General features: G+C 36.9%; 1 protein-coding gene across 1 annotated transcript in view; it reads right to left on the bottom strand.

Moving 5' to 3' along the window:
- FBXL13 (F-box and leucine rich repeat protein 13) overlaps positions 1-17,379 on the bottom strand; it is a 181,052-nt gene that overhangs the window by 118,310 nt on the left and 45,363 nt on the right. The window contains 3 exon segments of the mRNA XM_029918797.1: positions 484-596; positions 598-614; positions 2,953-3,048. Coding sequence (XP_029774657.1) covers positions 484-596; positions 598-614; positions 2,953-3,048 — 226 coding nt within the window.

Raw genomic sequence — 17,379 nt, 5'->3', positions numbered from 1 at the left:
TCTCTCTCTGCTCCTACCCTGTTCATATGGTCTCTGTCTCTCTCAAAATAAATAAATAAACTTTAAAAAAGATAAGAATGGACAAAGGGCCAACTCTCCATACAATCCAGTAAGAGCTGACTATACTTTAAGCATTTTAAATGTTTAAAAAAATTTTTTTAACATTTATTTATTTTTGAGAGATATAGATCATGAGCAGGGGAGGGGCAGAGAGAGAGGGATACATAGAGTCAGAAGGAGGCTCCAGGTTCTGGGCTGCCAGCACAGAGCCTGACTTGGGCCTTGAACCCACAAACTATGAGATCATGACCTGAGCCAAAGTCGGATGCTTAACTGACTGAGCCACTCAGGCGCCCCTTAAATGTTTTTAATTGGCATTCTTATGGCCTAAGACCATAACTGCAATTTCTACTTTATTTTATATTTTTCTTTAGATTTGTTTAATTAAAAAACAGAAAAGCAAGACAAAGAGTTGTAATGAACATACAGATCTCAAGGTTTTCAAGCGGAGAATACAGCCACGAAAATTCAAACACAGCACATTTAGATGCCACCTTTGCAAAGTAGTCACTATGTATTTATCTGTGATGATATTTTACCATGGAAAAATCAATCTAAAAAGGATAAACAAAAGACATTAAGAAATGAGAAAGATCTTTTGCATGTACAAATTTTTAATATTTTTAAAGCATCAAGAAACATTTTTTTCATTTCTTTGTTTTCATGGTCATTCTGGAGTTTAATTACAAATGCGTTTTTTTCATGATCATTCCCAGGTTTAATTACAAATAGATTCCAAATGTCCAGTCCAGGTTGACAGCTGGGAGGACAAGAGTTTCACATCTACCCCCACAAGAGTTGGTTGTCTTGGAGTGGCCTGGATACCCCATCACCCCAGGTGAGCCCCAAGGCTGCTCCCCACTTCGGTGTCAATGAACTCCTCCTGGGTCCATTACTAATGTGTGGCTGCTGCTTTACTCATGAGCACAGACTCTACGCTAAGTTCTTGACTAGGGGAAAGACAACACAGCGTGAGAGAGGTATGGTGGTCTTCTCATAACTCATAAGTTGGAGGAGGAAGGTCTGGAGAGAAGGAAAGAGGACCTGAGTGTATCTGGCTGATTGCATGTAAAACTGAAGAGCACAGAGGTTTATGTGAGCACTGAGTGGTGAGGGGTGGTTGTTAATAACATTGATACCATAGTATTAATAATGTCTTTCAGCTACGAGGTTAGTTTATGAACTTCCAATTTCTCACTGCCTTCTGAACAAAGTTATTCTTTGTGCTAAAATGTTTGTTTTAGCTGTGCCACATTTGAGCACTTACAAATGAAAGCAAAACTAACAGGAGATGAAAGTGAACATAGAATTATGGAAAGAGAAGTGTGCTGAACATAAAAAAAAAAACAAAAAAAACTTGACTTCCTACCCAGGCCTTGTTTTTCCCTGACATGTGCTCGAGTTTTCTCCAGCTTCACCCATCGAGGTTTCTGGGCAGGAGGGCTAGCTTTTTCTGCCAGGCTTCTGCAGGATTTGTCCTGATCTTAATATCATACATATTCTTTTTCTGATCATTTGGATTCATTTTTTTTTAATTTTTACAGGCTTTCCAAAGAGAAAAGTAACATCCCCAATCACATAAGAAGGAGATTTATTACTTTAAACCAGTGATTCTCAAAGTATGGTCCTGGGACCAACAGCATCACCATCACCCAGGAACTTGTTAGAAATTTAAATTCTCAAGCCCCACCCCAGACTTACTGAGTCAGAGACTCTGGGTTGGCAACCAACAGTCTGTTTTAACAATCCCTTCAGATAATTCTGACACATTCTGAAGTTTGAGTATCACTGCCTTAAACTAAAAATAAACTTAAGACAGGAATATAAAATTTGGTAAGATGGGTTAGCTGAGACAGAAGCACAGTTTCTTCTTGCCATTGTTGCACAAGTTGCCTTGGCTGCACAAGTTGCACAAGGCTGACTTGATTTACGAGTGGCACCTTGTCAGCTTCTCTTAGTTTCTTCCTTTAAAGTTTAGAATTTTGTGGAATGGTTCCAACCACCTATTCATAGGTCAGTCTGAGCACATGATAGTGTAAGTCCTCTGATCATTAGCAATTAAGGAAGGGTGGTAAAGTCATCTACTGACTGGACATTAGGTGACAGGGAAGATGTTGCACGGTAACACTGGTCGATGGCATGAATGAGTACAAAGATTAAAGTATCATCCAAAAAGGAGAAGTTATCAGGGACAGTTTATGCTTATACTTTGTTGTTGGCTGCGACCCCTCCCCATTGTCTCATTGAAATCAGAAACACAAGCATGTTCTAGGTTACAAGAATAGTCTAAAAATAGTACAATGACAGGAGTATGGAGGTTCCTGCCTAGAAATCTGTATTTGAAAATGCCTGAGTGCCTGTATGCATGAAAACACACTAAGAATATCAAACAAGTTTGGTTTAGATGTTGTATGTTTTAGCCCTATTTCATGCTCAGTCTTTTTTTCCTTTACTCTGTATTTTGTGCTATTTTGTTGTGTTTTTTGAACCAATAATAGGGCCTGATATTTACTGAGTGCTGCCTACTTACCAGGTTTATAATAAGCACTTTACATACATTTCCTCAATTTATCTCTGCAGCAACATGAGTGAGGCAATGTTAAGTCTAACTCAGATCTAGTGGAGTTTTGTTTCAATCTAAAAATAATATTTGATTTATTTCTACCATTCAAATTAGAAAATACTGATAATCTATCTCTTAAAATAACATTATCATCTTTCTGTCTTTTCCTTTGGGCTTGTGCTTGGACAAAAGAGAAACCTATGCACCTGCTGTTTGTGGCCCCGTGGGGAGAGCAGGGAAAAAAGTAGCCCCTAGTGCAATTGGCTTTGTGGCGGTCCGTTCTCCTTTGAGAACTAGAATAAAGACAGTTTCAGGTAGTGTCTACTTACACCATTCCACAACGAGCTTGCTTGTGTCCTCAACATCCAGGAGTGACAAACTTGACTATGTATTATTTTATCTTTTAAACTGAGGTAGAAGAAAATCTAAACACAAAGAAGAGAAATGCACAATTTTGAAAACTATGTGAATTTGGATATAACTCGTTCACTTACCTTTTGTTGCTGTTGTTAATCATGATCATACATCCATATTGTAGTAGCAGGGGTTTAAGTGCTGGAATTTTATCTCATGAGAGGAATTTTATTTAAAGTACTAGAACTTATCTGATGATGCCTTTGATAGAATGTGATCTTTATAATTGACAGTCACAGAAGGATAGGGAAGAAGATAGGCAGATTTATTTTCTGAATGAAAGTGGCTTTCTACTAGAAAAAGAGTGATTTTTCTAAATAGTAACTGGTACTTAGAAGACATTCAATGATTGCTTGCTGAACCCAACTGGATTCTTTTTAAAGTTAAAGAATTTCTAGGAAAAATCAGTAAACCCATCTGGCTTCTATTTCTGGAAAAATGGTAGACTAGGAAATCTGCAAGTCCTCTTGATACAAAATGTAAATAAATGCTAAAACAAACCTTTTAAAAAACATTTCTTTAAATATTTTTTAAATGTCAGCTTCGTTGAACTACAATTGACATAAAATTCAAGATATTTAAAGTATACATTGTGGTGATTTGATGTACATATACACAGTGAAAGGACTTCCCTCCCAGACAGTTAGTTAACACATCCATCACCTCACATATTTATCTGTTTTTCTTGTTGGTGAGAGTATTCAAGTTTTACTCTCTTAGCAAACTTCAACTATACAACATAATGTTATCAATTAAAATCACCATGTTTTACGTCAGATCCTCAGACCTTATACATCTTATAGCTGTGAGTTATATCCTCTGACAACCATTTTTCCACTCTGTAAAACAAACATTTTTTAAAAACATACCTAAGTTTTTAAGAAAGTAAGGAAAATATCCAGACCCACAGTCTTTGTAAACCCAGACTCATAATAAGGTGTTCATGTATAGTTGTTCTAGATAAGGGGACAGTGGGGATGGTTGCTGCTTTGCATACTAAATAGATTTCTATTTTACTGGTCATGCAGGGACAGAAAAAGTTCCTAGGCCTATACAAAGCTGGGAGTCCTAGCTAAGTCAGAGAGATTAAGAGAAAGAGATAGAAAGAGAGGGAAGTCCAGCATTATTAGACAGGATTAAACAACAACAACAACTACCTATTTGGTGAGGAAAATTCCCAGAGAATTTATAATCAAATACCGGATATCAGATGGATTGGAATGTTATTATTTGTGGGGTCCAACTTAAGTTTATTATTTTTGTAATTGGATTTGATGAATTCACATGCAAAGAGCCTCCAACTTGGTGGTAACTCTGGGACATTTGGGATAAATAAATATTGTTTTTCCAAAGAGAAACATCTTCAAGCCATGCCTTATAGGATTCCTACCAATTAATCCCCCCCCCCAAAAATGACCTTTCAATAAAAATTACAAAACATATGAGGGAAAAAAAGATCTAAAAGTCAAACAAAAGCAATAGCTTCATTAATCAAATTGTCAGATAGTGATTATGAAAACATTTAAATAGTGAAGACTTAGAAAGAAAAATAAATTCTTGAGAAAAGCTATTGTCAAAAAAAAGGCCTGGGAAGATTTTTAAGGAATTAAATAAAATTCATGGGAATTAAAAATATAATGGTTGAAATTAAAAACTCAGTGGCAGATAAAACCCAGCTGACAAGAGAATTAGCAAACTGGATACGTGTCAGAAGACATCACAGCGAACAAGGCACAGAAAGATAGATGAAAAATATAAAGGGGATTAAGAAACATATTATATATACAAAAAGGTCCAACACTATATATCTTCATAGAATTCTAGAAGGAAAGAATGGAAAGAATGGAATACAACCAAATTTTAAAAATACAACAGATAAAAATGCTCTAGAACTAATGAAAAGCAACAATTCTCATATTGAAGAAACAAAAGAAATCTTGGGTCACCTGGGTGGCTCAGTTGGTTAAGCATCTGACTATTTCAGCTCAGGTCATGATCTCAGGGTTGTGAGATCAAGCTTGAGCTTCGAGTCAGGTTCCGTGCCCTGTTTAAGATTTTCTTTCCCTCTCTCTCTGCCCTCCCCCACTTATTTACACTCTCTCTCTCTTTCAAAAAAAAAAAAGGTAAAAATAAAAAAGAAGCAAAAGAAATCTCAAACAGGAAAACCAAAAAATACTATGGTATTTTGGAAAAATTGCAAAAGGCCAAAAGCTAAGGACAATGTTAAATTCAACCAGAGACAGATTACCTTAAAGAATGCCACTTAACAACCCCAGAAAGCACAAGTCAGCAGAAAATACTTATCAATCTCGCTCAGACACCACAGACAATGAATTACAACTCAAAGGTGAAAATTAAGTAGATACTTGAAGACAAAGATGGAGTTTGCCTACAATAGACCCTTCACAAAAGAACTTCCAAAGGACAATGGAATCAGAAGAAAGGAGTGAGATGGAAATATTAATGACGGGCAAAGAAACTAATTAAGTATGGAAGTAAAACCACTAACCTTAAAAAGCATATAATGGCCATAACTAATGTGGGGTACAAAAACAAGGTGGAATAGAGCCACCTGGGGGGCTCAGTCAGTCGGTTAAGCTCTGACTCCAGCTTAGGTCATGAACAGTTCATGGGTTCGAGCCCCGTGTTTGGGCTCTGTGCTGACAGCTTTGAGCCTGGATCCTACTTTAAATTCTGTGTCTCCCTCTCTATCTGCCCCTCCCCTGCTTGCACTCTGTCTGTCTCTCAAACATAAATAAACAGTAAAAAGAAAAAAATTTTTAAAAAACAAGGTGAAATAAAAACACTAGATAATACTAATGTTTCTAAGATTGAAGAGATCAGAATTTAAGTGTTTTGAATTGTAGTGATTATGAGGAAGAAAGTATGGGTCATAATTCATTTTAGGCTTTATTAAGATAAATTGGCATGTTAAAAATATTTAAGAGAAACCACTGAAATAGTAGAAATAGAAGGCATATCTTTTAAAGCATGAAAATGGAAATGGGGGATAGATTTTTTAAATTCAAAAAGTAAAGGCAGAAAAGAAGAAAAGAGGCCTATAAAAAAGAGGATGAATAGTGTAAAAGTCAAAGAGAAACATTAATCCAGGTATATCAAGTAACAGTAAATTTAACAAAATTCACTGGTTAGAAAACAAATGATGTTTTTGCTTTAATGTTTTCCCTCTGATACTACTATAACTCTAAACTTTAATTTCTTTTTGTCTTGTTCAGTGTTGTATTTTGGTAGATTTTTTAAATATTAGATAATATTTATTCCCATTGTAATGAAGAGAAAATTGAAGGTGAAAGTAAGAACCCCTCTAAATGACATGTAGACTGATGTGATAAAGCAGGAATTCAGGTCTGTTTTTTTAATTAATTAATTTTTTTAATTGAAGTATAGTTGCCACACAATACATTAGTTTCAGGTGTTCAACAGCAAATTGACAACTCTATGCTGTGCTCACCACGAGGTAGCTACCATCTGTCACCATACACCCTATTACAATACCACTGACTATATTCTCTATACTGTACCTTTCATTCCTGTCACCTATTCATTCCGTAACTGGAAGCCAATACTTCCCACTCCCCTTCATCTATTTTCCCCATCCCCCTATGCCCTCCCCTCTGTCAACCATCAGTTTTCTGTACTTATGAGTGAGTTTCTGCCTTTTGTTTTTTTCGTTGTTTAGATTCTACATTTAAGTGAAATTATATGGCATTTGTCTTTCTCTGTCTGATTTCTTTCTCTTAGCATAATACCCTCTAGGTCAATCTATGTTGTCCCATATGGCAAGATTTCATTCTTTTTTAAGGCCAAATAATATTTCATTGTTTATATATGCCACATCTTCTTTATGCATTCATCTATCAATAGACATTTAGGTGGCTTCCATATTTTGGCTATTGTAAATAATACTGCAGTAAGCATAAGGGTTCATTCATCTTTTTGAATTAGTAATTACTTTGGTAAATACCAAAGTACCAGTAGTGAAAGTACTGGATCATTTGGTATTTCTAGTTTTAAATTTTGGGGGAGCCTCCATACTGTTTTCCACAGTAGTTGCATCAATTTATATTCCCACCAACAGTATGTTCCTTTTTCTTCACATCTTTGCCAACATTTGTTATTTCTTGTCTTTTTTATTTTAGCAATTCTGACTGGTGTAGATGATATAATAACTGCAGTTTTGATTCATATTTCCTTTATGATTAGTGATGTTGAACATCTTTACATGTGTCTCTTGGCCATCTGGATGTCTTCTTTGGAAAAAATGTCTGTTTGGTCCTCTGACCACTTTTAAAGTTGGATTACTTTTTTTCTTTATTTTATTTTTTTTTTGGTGTTGACTGTATAAGTTCTTTATATATTTTGGATATTAACCCATTACTGGGTATATTATTTGCAAATATCTTCTCCCACCCAGTAAATTGCCTTGTCGTTTTATTGATGGTTTCCTTTGTTGTGCAAAAGCTTTTTTAGTTTGGTGTAGTCCCAGTAGGTTTTTTTGCTTTCATTTCCCTTGTTTGAGGAAAACCATCCATAATATGTTGCTAAGACTGATGTATAAGAAATGACTGCCTACATTTTCTTCTAGGAGATTTGTGGTTTCAGGTATCATATCTAGGTCTTTAATCTGTTTTGAATTTATTTTTGTGTATGGTTTAAGAAAGTAATCCAGTTTCATTATTTCACATGTGACTGTCCAGTTTTCCCAGAGCCATTTGTTGAAGAAGCTGTGTTCTCCCTATAGTATATTCGGATTCCTTTGTTGTAAATTAATTGACTGTATGAGCACAGATTTATTTCTGGGCTTTCTGTCGTGGTCTATTGATATAGGTGTCCGTTTTAGTGCCAGTACCATACTGTTTTGATTATTGTAGTTTAGTAATATATCTTAAAATCTGGAGTTGTGATACTTCCAGCTTTGTTCTGCTTTCTCAAGATTGCCTTGGCTATTTGGGGTCTTTGGTAGTCCTATAGAAATTTTAGGGTTATTTGTTTTAGTTTTGTGAAAAGAATTATTGATATTTTGATAGATGTTGCACTGACTCTGTAGATTGCTTTGAGTAGTATGGATACTTCAACCATATTAGTCCTTTCAATCCATAAGCATGGTAGGTCTTTCCATTTGTTTCTCTCATCTTTAAAAACATTCTTTTATCAATGTTTTGTAGTTTTTGGAGTACAGGTCTTTCATGTCTTTGGTTAAGTTTATTACTAGGTAATATATTCTCTTTAGTGCAATTATAAATGGAATTATTTGCCTAATTTTTTCTGCTACTTCGTTATCAGTGTATAGAAATGCAACAAGTTTCTGTGTATTAATTTTGTATCCTGTAACTTACTCAATTTATTTATTACCTCTAACAGTTTTTTGGTGGAGTCTTTAGGGTTTTCTATATATAGTATCATGTTACCTTCAAATAGTAACAGTTTAACTTCTTCTTTACCAATTTCTATGCTTTTTTTTCTTGTCTGATTGCTATACTATGACTTCCAGTACTATATTCAATGAAAGTGGTGAGGATAGATATTCTTATCTTTTTCCTAATTTTAGAGGAAAAGCTCTCAGGTTTTTACCACTGAGTATGATGTTAGCTACGAGTTTGTCATATATGGCCTTTGTTATATTGAGGAATGTTCCCACTTTGTTGAGTTTTTACCATGAACAGATGTTGAATTTTGTCAAATGCTGTTTCTAAATCTATTCAGATGATCATATGATTTTTTATCCTTCATTTTGTTGATATGGTGTACACATTCATTGATTTACAAATATTAAACCACCTTGCATCTCCAGAATAAATTCTATTTGATTGTGTTGAATATCCTTTTAGTATGTTGTTGAATTTGGTTTGCTAATATATTATTGAAGTTTTTTTAGGATCTATGTTCATCAAGAATATTGGCCTGTAGTTTTCTTTTTTTTCCCTTTGATTGTATATCAGAGTAATGCTGGCCTTGTGGAACGTATTGAAAGTTTCCCTTCCCCTTCTATTTTTGGAATAGTTTGAGAATAGATATTAACTCTTCTTTAAATATTTGGTAGAATTCACATATGAAGCCATCTGGTCCTGGACTTTTGTTTATTGAGAGGTTTTTTTGTTACAGATTCAATTTTGTTACCAGTAATTGATCTGTTCAAATTCTCTATTTCTTCCTGATTCAGTTTTGAAAGATTGTATATTTCTATAAATATATCTATTTCTTCTTGGCTCTCTAATTTGTTGGCACATAATTATTTTATAGTAATCTCTTCAATCTTTGTATTTCCATGTTTTCAGTTAATACTATTCTTCTTTCATTTCTGATTTTATTTCAGTTCTCTCTTTTTTTCTTGATGAGCCTGGCTAACAGTTTACCAATTTTATTTATCTTTTCAAAGAATGAGCTCTTGGTTTCATTAACCTTTTCTATTGTTTTTTGGTCACTATTTTATTTATCTCTGTTCTGATGTTTATTGTTTCCTTCCTTCCACTAACTTTGTTCTTTTTCTAGTTTCTTTAGATGTAAAGTTAGATTGTTTATTTGAGATTTTTCTTGTATATCTATACATTTCCCTCTTGGACCTACTTTCTCCACATCCCAAAGATTTGGACAATTGTGTTTTGATTTTCATTTGTTTCCATGTGTTTTTTAATTTCTTCTTTGATTTCTTTATTGACCCATTGATTGTTTAGTAGCATGTTATTTACTTTCCATGTATTTATGTATTTTCCCATTTTTTTTCTTATAAATGATTTCTAGTTCATACTGTTGTGTTGGAAAATATGCATGGTATGATTTCAATCTTCTTAAATTTACTAAGGCTTACATATGATCTGCCCTGGAGAATGTTCTATGTGCATTTGAAAACAATGTGTATTCTATTGTTTTTGACAGAATGCACTGCAAGTATCTATTAAGTCCATATAGTCTAATGTGTCACTCAAAGACACCATTTTAGCATTGAGTTTCTCTCTGGATGTTCTATCCACTAATGTAAGTGGGGTGTTAAAGTTCTCTCTCATTATTATGTTACCATCATTTTCCTCCTTCATGTCTGTTAATATTACTGTGTGTATTTAGGTGCTTCAGTGTTGGATGCATAGATATTTACAACTGTTATATAGTCTTATTGGGTTGATTTGTTGCAGGAAGATTTTTGAAGGTTATCTGACAAAGAGGGTCACTATATTGTAAATAAAGGAAATAATTCAAACATTTCGCTAAAGACTTATAACAATTCTAAATGTGTAAGCCTCCAATAACAGCCACAAAGATACATGGAGAAATTGACAAATTCACAGTCAGGATAAAAAATTATACCAAAAATCTCAATTACTGATAAATCAATGTGAGAAGACAAATGTTCCCTGAATTTCTCAATGCTTCTATAAAAATCTTTAGCCTCTGAAGGCACAGAAATCTGTATGATGTATAGATAATGTTTTGCATTCACTTTCTCTATATTTTTCCTTCCATATACCATGGGGATTAGATTTGTAACTATTTGTCCATTGTCCACCTGTCTAGTGGACAGGGAGTAACTCTTTTCTCATTTCCCCAAGAAGGTAAAATGATTATAGTTTGACTTCCTCCTCTAGATCAAGGAGATCTAGAGATCCTCCCAAGATGCCAGGAAGATCCCTAGTAATTTACATATAAAGGAGATATGTGTCCCAGGCAGGACCTTGAAGATATCTCTATGTCATAAAAGCTGGAGACACTGGGGCTTATCCTGCCCTTGGAGAGACATATATATAAGAGGTCCTGTCTCCCTGTTTTACTTATAGGACCTACGTGATTATACTGAGCCCCCAGATACTCAAGGATAAATTCGCCATCTCCAGTCTTAACCACATCCACAAAGACTCTTTTTGCTATATTAGATAACATATTCAGAGGTTCTGAGGATTAGGACATGGATATCTTTGGGGGCTATTATTCTGCCTACCGCACTGTGTAAGGGAATCATAAACACTCAATTTAAGAGAGTGGTTACTTCTGAGCAAGGGAAAACAATGAAGTGAGGCTTTAATTGTATTTGTTAAACTTTATGTCTTAATCTGTATGGTGATAACACAAGGGTTTGTTATATTTCTTTGCATGTCTAAAATATCTTAGGGGCACCTGGGTGGCTCAGTCAGTTGGGTGGCCGACTTCAGCTCAGGTCATGATCTCATGGTTCATGGATTCAATCCCATGTCAAGCTCTGTGCTGGCAGCTTGGAGCCTGCTTTGGATTCTGTGTCTCCCTCTCTCTCTGCCCCTCCCCTGCTTGTGCGTGCTCTCACTCAAAAGTAGATAAACATTAAAAAATAGTTTAAAACTAAAATAAAAATAAAATATTTTAATAACCTCACTTTTGAATAAAATATCCAGGGATAAGTTTCCTTAAGGAGGTGAAAGACTAGTACACTGAAAACTATAAAACATTACTAAAAGAAATTAAAGAAGACCTAACTATAAATGGAAAGACATTCCGTATTCATAGACAAGAAGATATAATACAAGTAACAACAAATGGAATTAAATCAGAATTTGAATTCTGCCCATGAACAAATAAATACCAAACAAATAGGCCCAGAGAGTTTTTATGAGAGTATACTATCAAATATCCAAGGAATATGTAACACTCACTAAAGAATATTAAGATGTCAGTACAACCCAAAGTGATCTGTAGATTCAATGCAACGCTAAGAAAACTCCAATAGAAGTCTTTTCAGAAATAGAAAAGCCAATCTTCAGATTCATATGGAATTGCTAAGGGCCCCAAATAGCTAGACAGTTTTCAAAAAGAAAAATAATGATGGAGGACCCACAGTTCATAATTTTAAAACTTACCACAAAGCTACAATAATCAAAATAGCATGATACTGGAATAAGGCTAGACAAAGACAAATGTAATCAGATTGAGGATCCAGAAATAAACTTATACACCTATGGCAAATTGATTTTTGACAAGGATGCCCAGACCATTTGATGGGGCAAGGACATCTCTTCAAAAAATGGTGCTGGGATAAGTGGATTTCCAAATGCAAAAACAATACATTTGGATGCCCATCTCATACCATATGCTAAATAAACTCAAAATGGATCAACAACCTCTATATAAGAGCTAAAAACTGCTACACTCTTAGAAGAAAACATCAGGGTACATTTTTATAACCTTGGGTTTAACAAGGGATTCTTAGATATGACACCAAAAGCTGGGGTGCCTGGGTGACTCAGTCGGTTGAGCATCCAACTCAGTTTCAGTTCAGGTTGTGATCTCACAGTTCATGAGTTGGAGCCCCTCTTGGAGCTCTGTGCTGACAGTGTGGAGCTTGCTTAAGATTCTCTCTCCCTCTCTCTCTCTCTGCCCCTCCCTTGCATGTGTTCTCTCTCTCTCAAAATAAACTTCTAAAAAATTCTTTTTAAGATAATGACACCAAAAACATGCTCAATGTTGGAAAAAATAAATTATATTTCATCTTTGAAATTTAAAACTTTTGCGCACCAAAGGACTTTATCAAGAAAGCACAAACTTTGCCTTTTATCTGTATGTACCATGAAGGAAAAAAATATGCCACCAATTAAGTCAGTTATTGAAATGGCCAGGAAACATTGGAAAGGTACTATGGTAGATCAGATGAAAACTATACTTAAGCAGTTTTATACATGTACTGCACTTGTATATTTTTTAGGAGAGTAAAAGCATTATGACAGGGCCTATGCCCAGAGGTAAAAGCAACCTGGAAGAGAAGTAGCAACACAGAATGGCAGTAGAAGAGGACCGACTTTATGATTGTATAAGAGCTATAAGAACAGAGGACTTGTGCAAGAGTTGTGTAAGGACAACTTCAAAGAGAGAGGGGGGTGGGAGGTAAGGCCCGAAGGACAGCAAACTGTATAGAACTCATGAATACATAAGGTCAATAAAGGGAGCACCTCTAAGTACCCCCAACATACAGGCAGCGGACACAAAGCACAGCTGCTCAGAGTGTGGACTGAGACTTTATTCACTGGGCCTTTATTCCTGAGTCATCACTACTCCTTGGAAGGCTCTATCTTAGTTTCCTAGGGCTGCTGTAACAAATTAGCCCAACCTGGGTGGCTTAAAACAACAGAAATGTATTCTGTCACAGTTCTGGGGGCCAGAAGTCTAAAATCGGTGTCAGCATAGCCATACTCCCTTTGGAGACTCAAGGGGAGGATCTTTCCTTGATCCTCCCTAACTTCTGGTGGTTACCAGAATTCTTTGGCTTCTAGTTACATCACTCCAATCTTTGCCTCTGTCATCATGTGGCCTTCCCTCTGACGTGAATCTGTGTATCTGAATCTCCCTCTTGTCTCTCTTATGAAGATGTCAGTCAGTAGATTTAGGACCTGTGCTAATCCAGTGTGACCTCATCATAGCTAATTACATCCAATTCCAAATAATTTTATATTCTGAGGTTCTGTTTGAACATGAATTTTGAGGGGTTATGACTCCACCCAATACAGTTACCTAAAACCCCTCTAAATCTGTTTCCTTATCTGCAGAGTGAAGTTCTTTGATTAGGTAGTCTCTCAAGGTCTATTCAATACTGAAAATTTTGTGTTACTTTTATTATTTATGGCCAGATAGTCAAAACTAGCCTCCTAATTGTATTGCCACTGTGTAATCTTTAATATCACATTTAAAAGGTTTATTTTTTCCCATCATGTGATTAAATTATTTTCAGCTATGAATTTTAACAGTGTATTATATATAATCAAAAGAAAGTCTACACCTAATTGGTTTGTACTCATCATCTAGATGCAAATTCTTGCATAACTGGAGACACACTTTCATCCAAAAGGCATATCTACATTCTTGTTTATATTGTAGAGAAGAAAGGAGCTATTTGAAGAAGACCATATAATGCCTTTCCAATATGTAGGGAGTCATTAATTTATTCACAAGTTCATTTAATAGTAATTCTTAAGCACCTACTCTATAATAATCATACCTCACTAATTCCATGGAACTTTTCCCAGAAATATTTATAAGGCAGGTGTTCCACATCTCAGTGAGGAATAATCTTTTGCAAATAATTTAAGTGCAATTATCATGCGCCTATACTTTCTCCGAAGGAGTCATGCCATTGTTATATAATATATATATATTGAGAGTTCCTATGTACCTGCACTTGGAAAAACCAGGACATAATTCCACAGGGAGTGCAGGCTGTTGCCAACATGGAAACCTGGGAGGAACATCAGGGTTAAGCCTGTGTGTGGATTCCTAATTCAATTTCACAGATAATTCCATGGAAATTCTATGCAAGACATTCTAACCCAAAAAACTGATAATAGGTGATACCAAAGAAAAGAGAAAGTTTGAAGAAAACTGTACACCACTGAAACTGTACTTAATTATGAAGTATGAGGCTACTCAGTCACCCTATTCAATATGTATCAGTTTCCACTGTTTCCATAGTTGCCACTGTGCCAGGGGGAATTTAGATCTTTAAGGGAAGGGAGAGCCTCTAGTAGTCTGGGAACAAATAGTGAAGAGAGCAAGGGGAATGAAAGTCCACATCACAAGAGAAATGGAGAAAGGAGAGAAGAACTTTCACCCCTAACAAAAGGGAGAGAAGAAAACAAAAAGATTTCACAAATGCAAGGAAGCCTGCTGCTGACCCTAAGGGGTGGAAACAAGTCCTGATCCCAGCTAAGAAATATAGAGGCAGCTGCAAGAAGAATCATCCTTGAGTCTGAGTCACACTTTCTGCCCACTTCTTGCTCCTCCTGATTCATATGAGAATAGCTGACCCCCTTGGAAGAGATCAGGGATGGCTCTTGGGGTGGGGTGACCATGAAATGTTGACCACACACAGATGCATCAAGAGCACAGCAGGTATTTTCATTTTGACCTCAAATGATAGAACTAGGATCCTTGGAAGGACATCAACAGCCAACAGTTTTCAGCTTTATGTAAGCAAAGGCCTCTAGCCTAGTCCCTGGCTCACACAAAGACTCCATGATTTTAAGATGTTGTCATTCGCTGCTCTCCAAAACAAGCACGTTCCAAAGAAAAAGAATTTACAGTGTTTGTGGTGAGCACTAAATATATTCTGTAAGTCCCTGTGGTGTTAGATTGATTGGTATCAGCATATGTGTTCCACACAAGAAGAGGGGGGAAGAATTAGGGGGAGCTAAAATGGAGAAGACTGATTAGGAAGGGTGCCCATTTGCAGACTATGTGCAGAACTTCCTTCTAGCACAAAAATTCCAAGATTTTGTAGCTCCTTGCCTCCAAGACAAGCCAGTTCTCAAAGAAAAGAAGAGTAAAGAAGAGAAAATAAAAGAAAGAAGAAAGAAAAGAACTTTGTGAGAACTAAATCTATTCCCCAGTAAGACCAACACACCCTACGTATTTGTTAGATTGCCTAGATGGTAATTCATTTCATGTGGGAGTATTGCTGTAAGAACAGTGAAAACCAAACAAAAATAAATCCAGACACGATTGGCACAGGAGAAAAAAAGTTACAGTATAAATCTTCTAAATTAGACACAGTCTGTGCATCACAGAGTTATGTGACAGTGTGCACCATCAAATAACAGCAATTCCTTCTCAGCAACTGGATAGCACTTAGTTTACAAAAATGCTTTTATGCACATGCTAGCCATGTCATTCTGCAAGGACTCTCTTAGTGAGTTGTGTAACTGAGAGACCATACCTCAAAGCTGGAGAAATAGAAAAGATCCTTTCTCTTGATGGAAAATAAGTTATAATAAAAATTAAAAGTTCAGTTTTGGTCTACTATACATAGTGTGCCAAAGCCTATCTCACAATCTCCAGGTAGGTCTGGTCTTCTGGGTAGGAACAAAAAAGAATGCTGGAAAGGTGGGAGAACATGGATCCCTTCCTCTTTCTAAAGCCATTAGGTAGGGCCCACAAAGTAGGCATCTACAAGGAATGTGGGTAATAGCCTCTCCTAGAGGAGGGTTTCCACTTAGAAGGGCTCTCCAGTGCTGATGTCCACACTTCATTGGAGGAGGCAAGCATCCAAGTGAGGCAGGGGAGAGGGATTTGGGCTGGGCAGGGGGGAGGGGGCATGATGTGGAATGTGGGAGCCCCAAGGGTAGAATGTGAGACCAGTTTGGCACCAGGTTTGGAACCCAGATACATGGGAAGTGATCTAGTCAATGAGTGGTGACCCCAGGGGAGATAAAGCAGGGGTGGGGGTGGGGGCAGAGGTTGAATTTAGTGGAATAAGAAGCTCATCTACTCAGGAGATAAGGGAGTGGCCTGTGTGGAATGTCAAAAATTAAGAGAGGTTAACGGGGTTATTTGCATAGGAAAGGAGGTTCTGCTAATGGAAGATTAGTGCACACAGGGAGAAGGCAAATAGATCAAATAAGTAAAAATATTAGCAAACTGGGAGCTAGATTCTCACTCTGGGACAAGGATGTTACTAGTATGGAAAGCAAGAAAACTATAATTTTGTAGTGTTAGATTAGAATTGGGATATCAGTGGGAAATCTGGATAGGTAGGTGAGGCCAAGAGGCCTCAAAGCTCATGGAGGATGAATTCTTGAACCAAACAAGGTTCTGTTTGCAAGAAAGAGTGGAGGAATTGACTGTTATGTAGCCAGCATCCTGCCAGTCACTGCTCAATAGATCATCAGAGTAGGTGTCGTAACCCGTGCTCAGGGTCGCGTTACTTCACTGAGCCCCGCGTTGAGGCACCAATTGTTGTAACCCGATGGCGGGGGCCGCTCGCCCCTGCGAGGCGTTTGGCGGTACCTGTTTCGTCCGCCCCGACCGACCGGCAGGGCGGAGAGGAGAATCGTCTTGGGGCAGGAGAGGGAGACGCAGAGAGTAAAGACAGAACTCACGGTTCTCCGATCAGGCGAAAGAGAGCGTTTATTCAAAGAACTCTTCTTTATATAGTCTTCAGGGGGGGAAGACAAGGCACGCTGACCTAGGCAGGCTACAGAGTCGAATGCATATCAAAGAAGCGCCCCGACTTTGCCTCAGCAATCTTGGGGGATGGCGAACTAACACTGAATACGGTTTTGATCTTTTGTGTGCCTTGGCCACTCACGTCTAGCTCAGCAAGACAGTCGCCAAAATATTTTGACCAGGAAATGGCAGTCTCCAGCCTCCAGATGCAAATCTTGTTTACTGGCTCACTCAACGGAGTGATAATCCTTGCCTGAGGCAGACAGAAAACTTGGCAGGCCCCGACAAGTAGGGAGCTAACACTTTTGGCTTCAGGATGCTTTCACCAATCCTTCAACTTCCTGGGTGTTACCCACTAACCTGTAGTTACCTATAGTGGCCCTCTAGACTAAGAGTCAGCAAACTCTGAAAAAAGAGTAAATATTTCAGACTTT

This window comes from Suricata suricatta, chromosome 2 (assembly GCF_006229205.1).
Source record: "Suricata suricatta isolate VVHF042 chromosome 2, meerkat_22Aug2017_6uvM2_HiC, whole genome shotgun sequence".
In the NCBI taxonomy this organism is placed as follows: domain Eukaryota; kingdom Metazoa; phylum Chordata; class Mammalia; order Carnivora; family Herpestidae; genus Suricata; species Suricata suricatta.
This window is presented reverse-complemented; position numbering and strand designations above follow the sequence as displayed.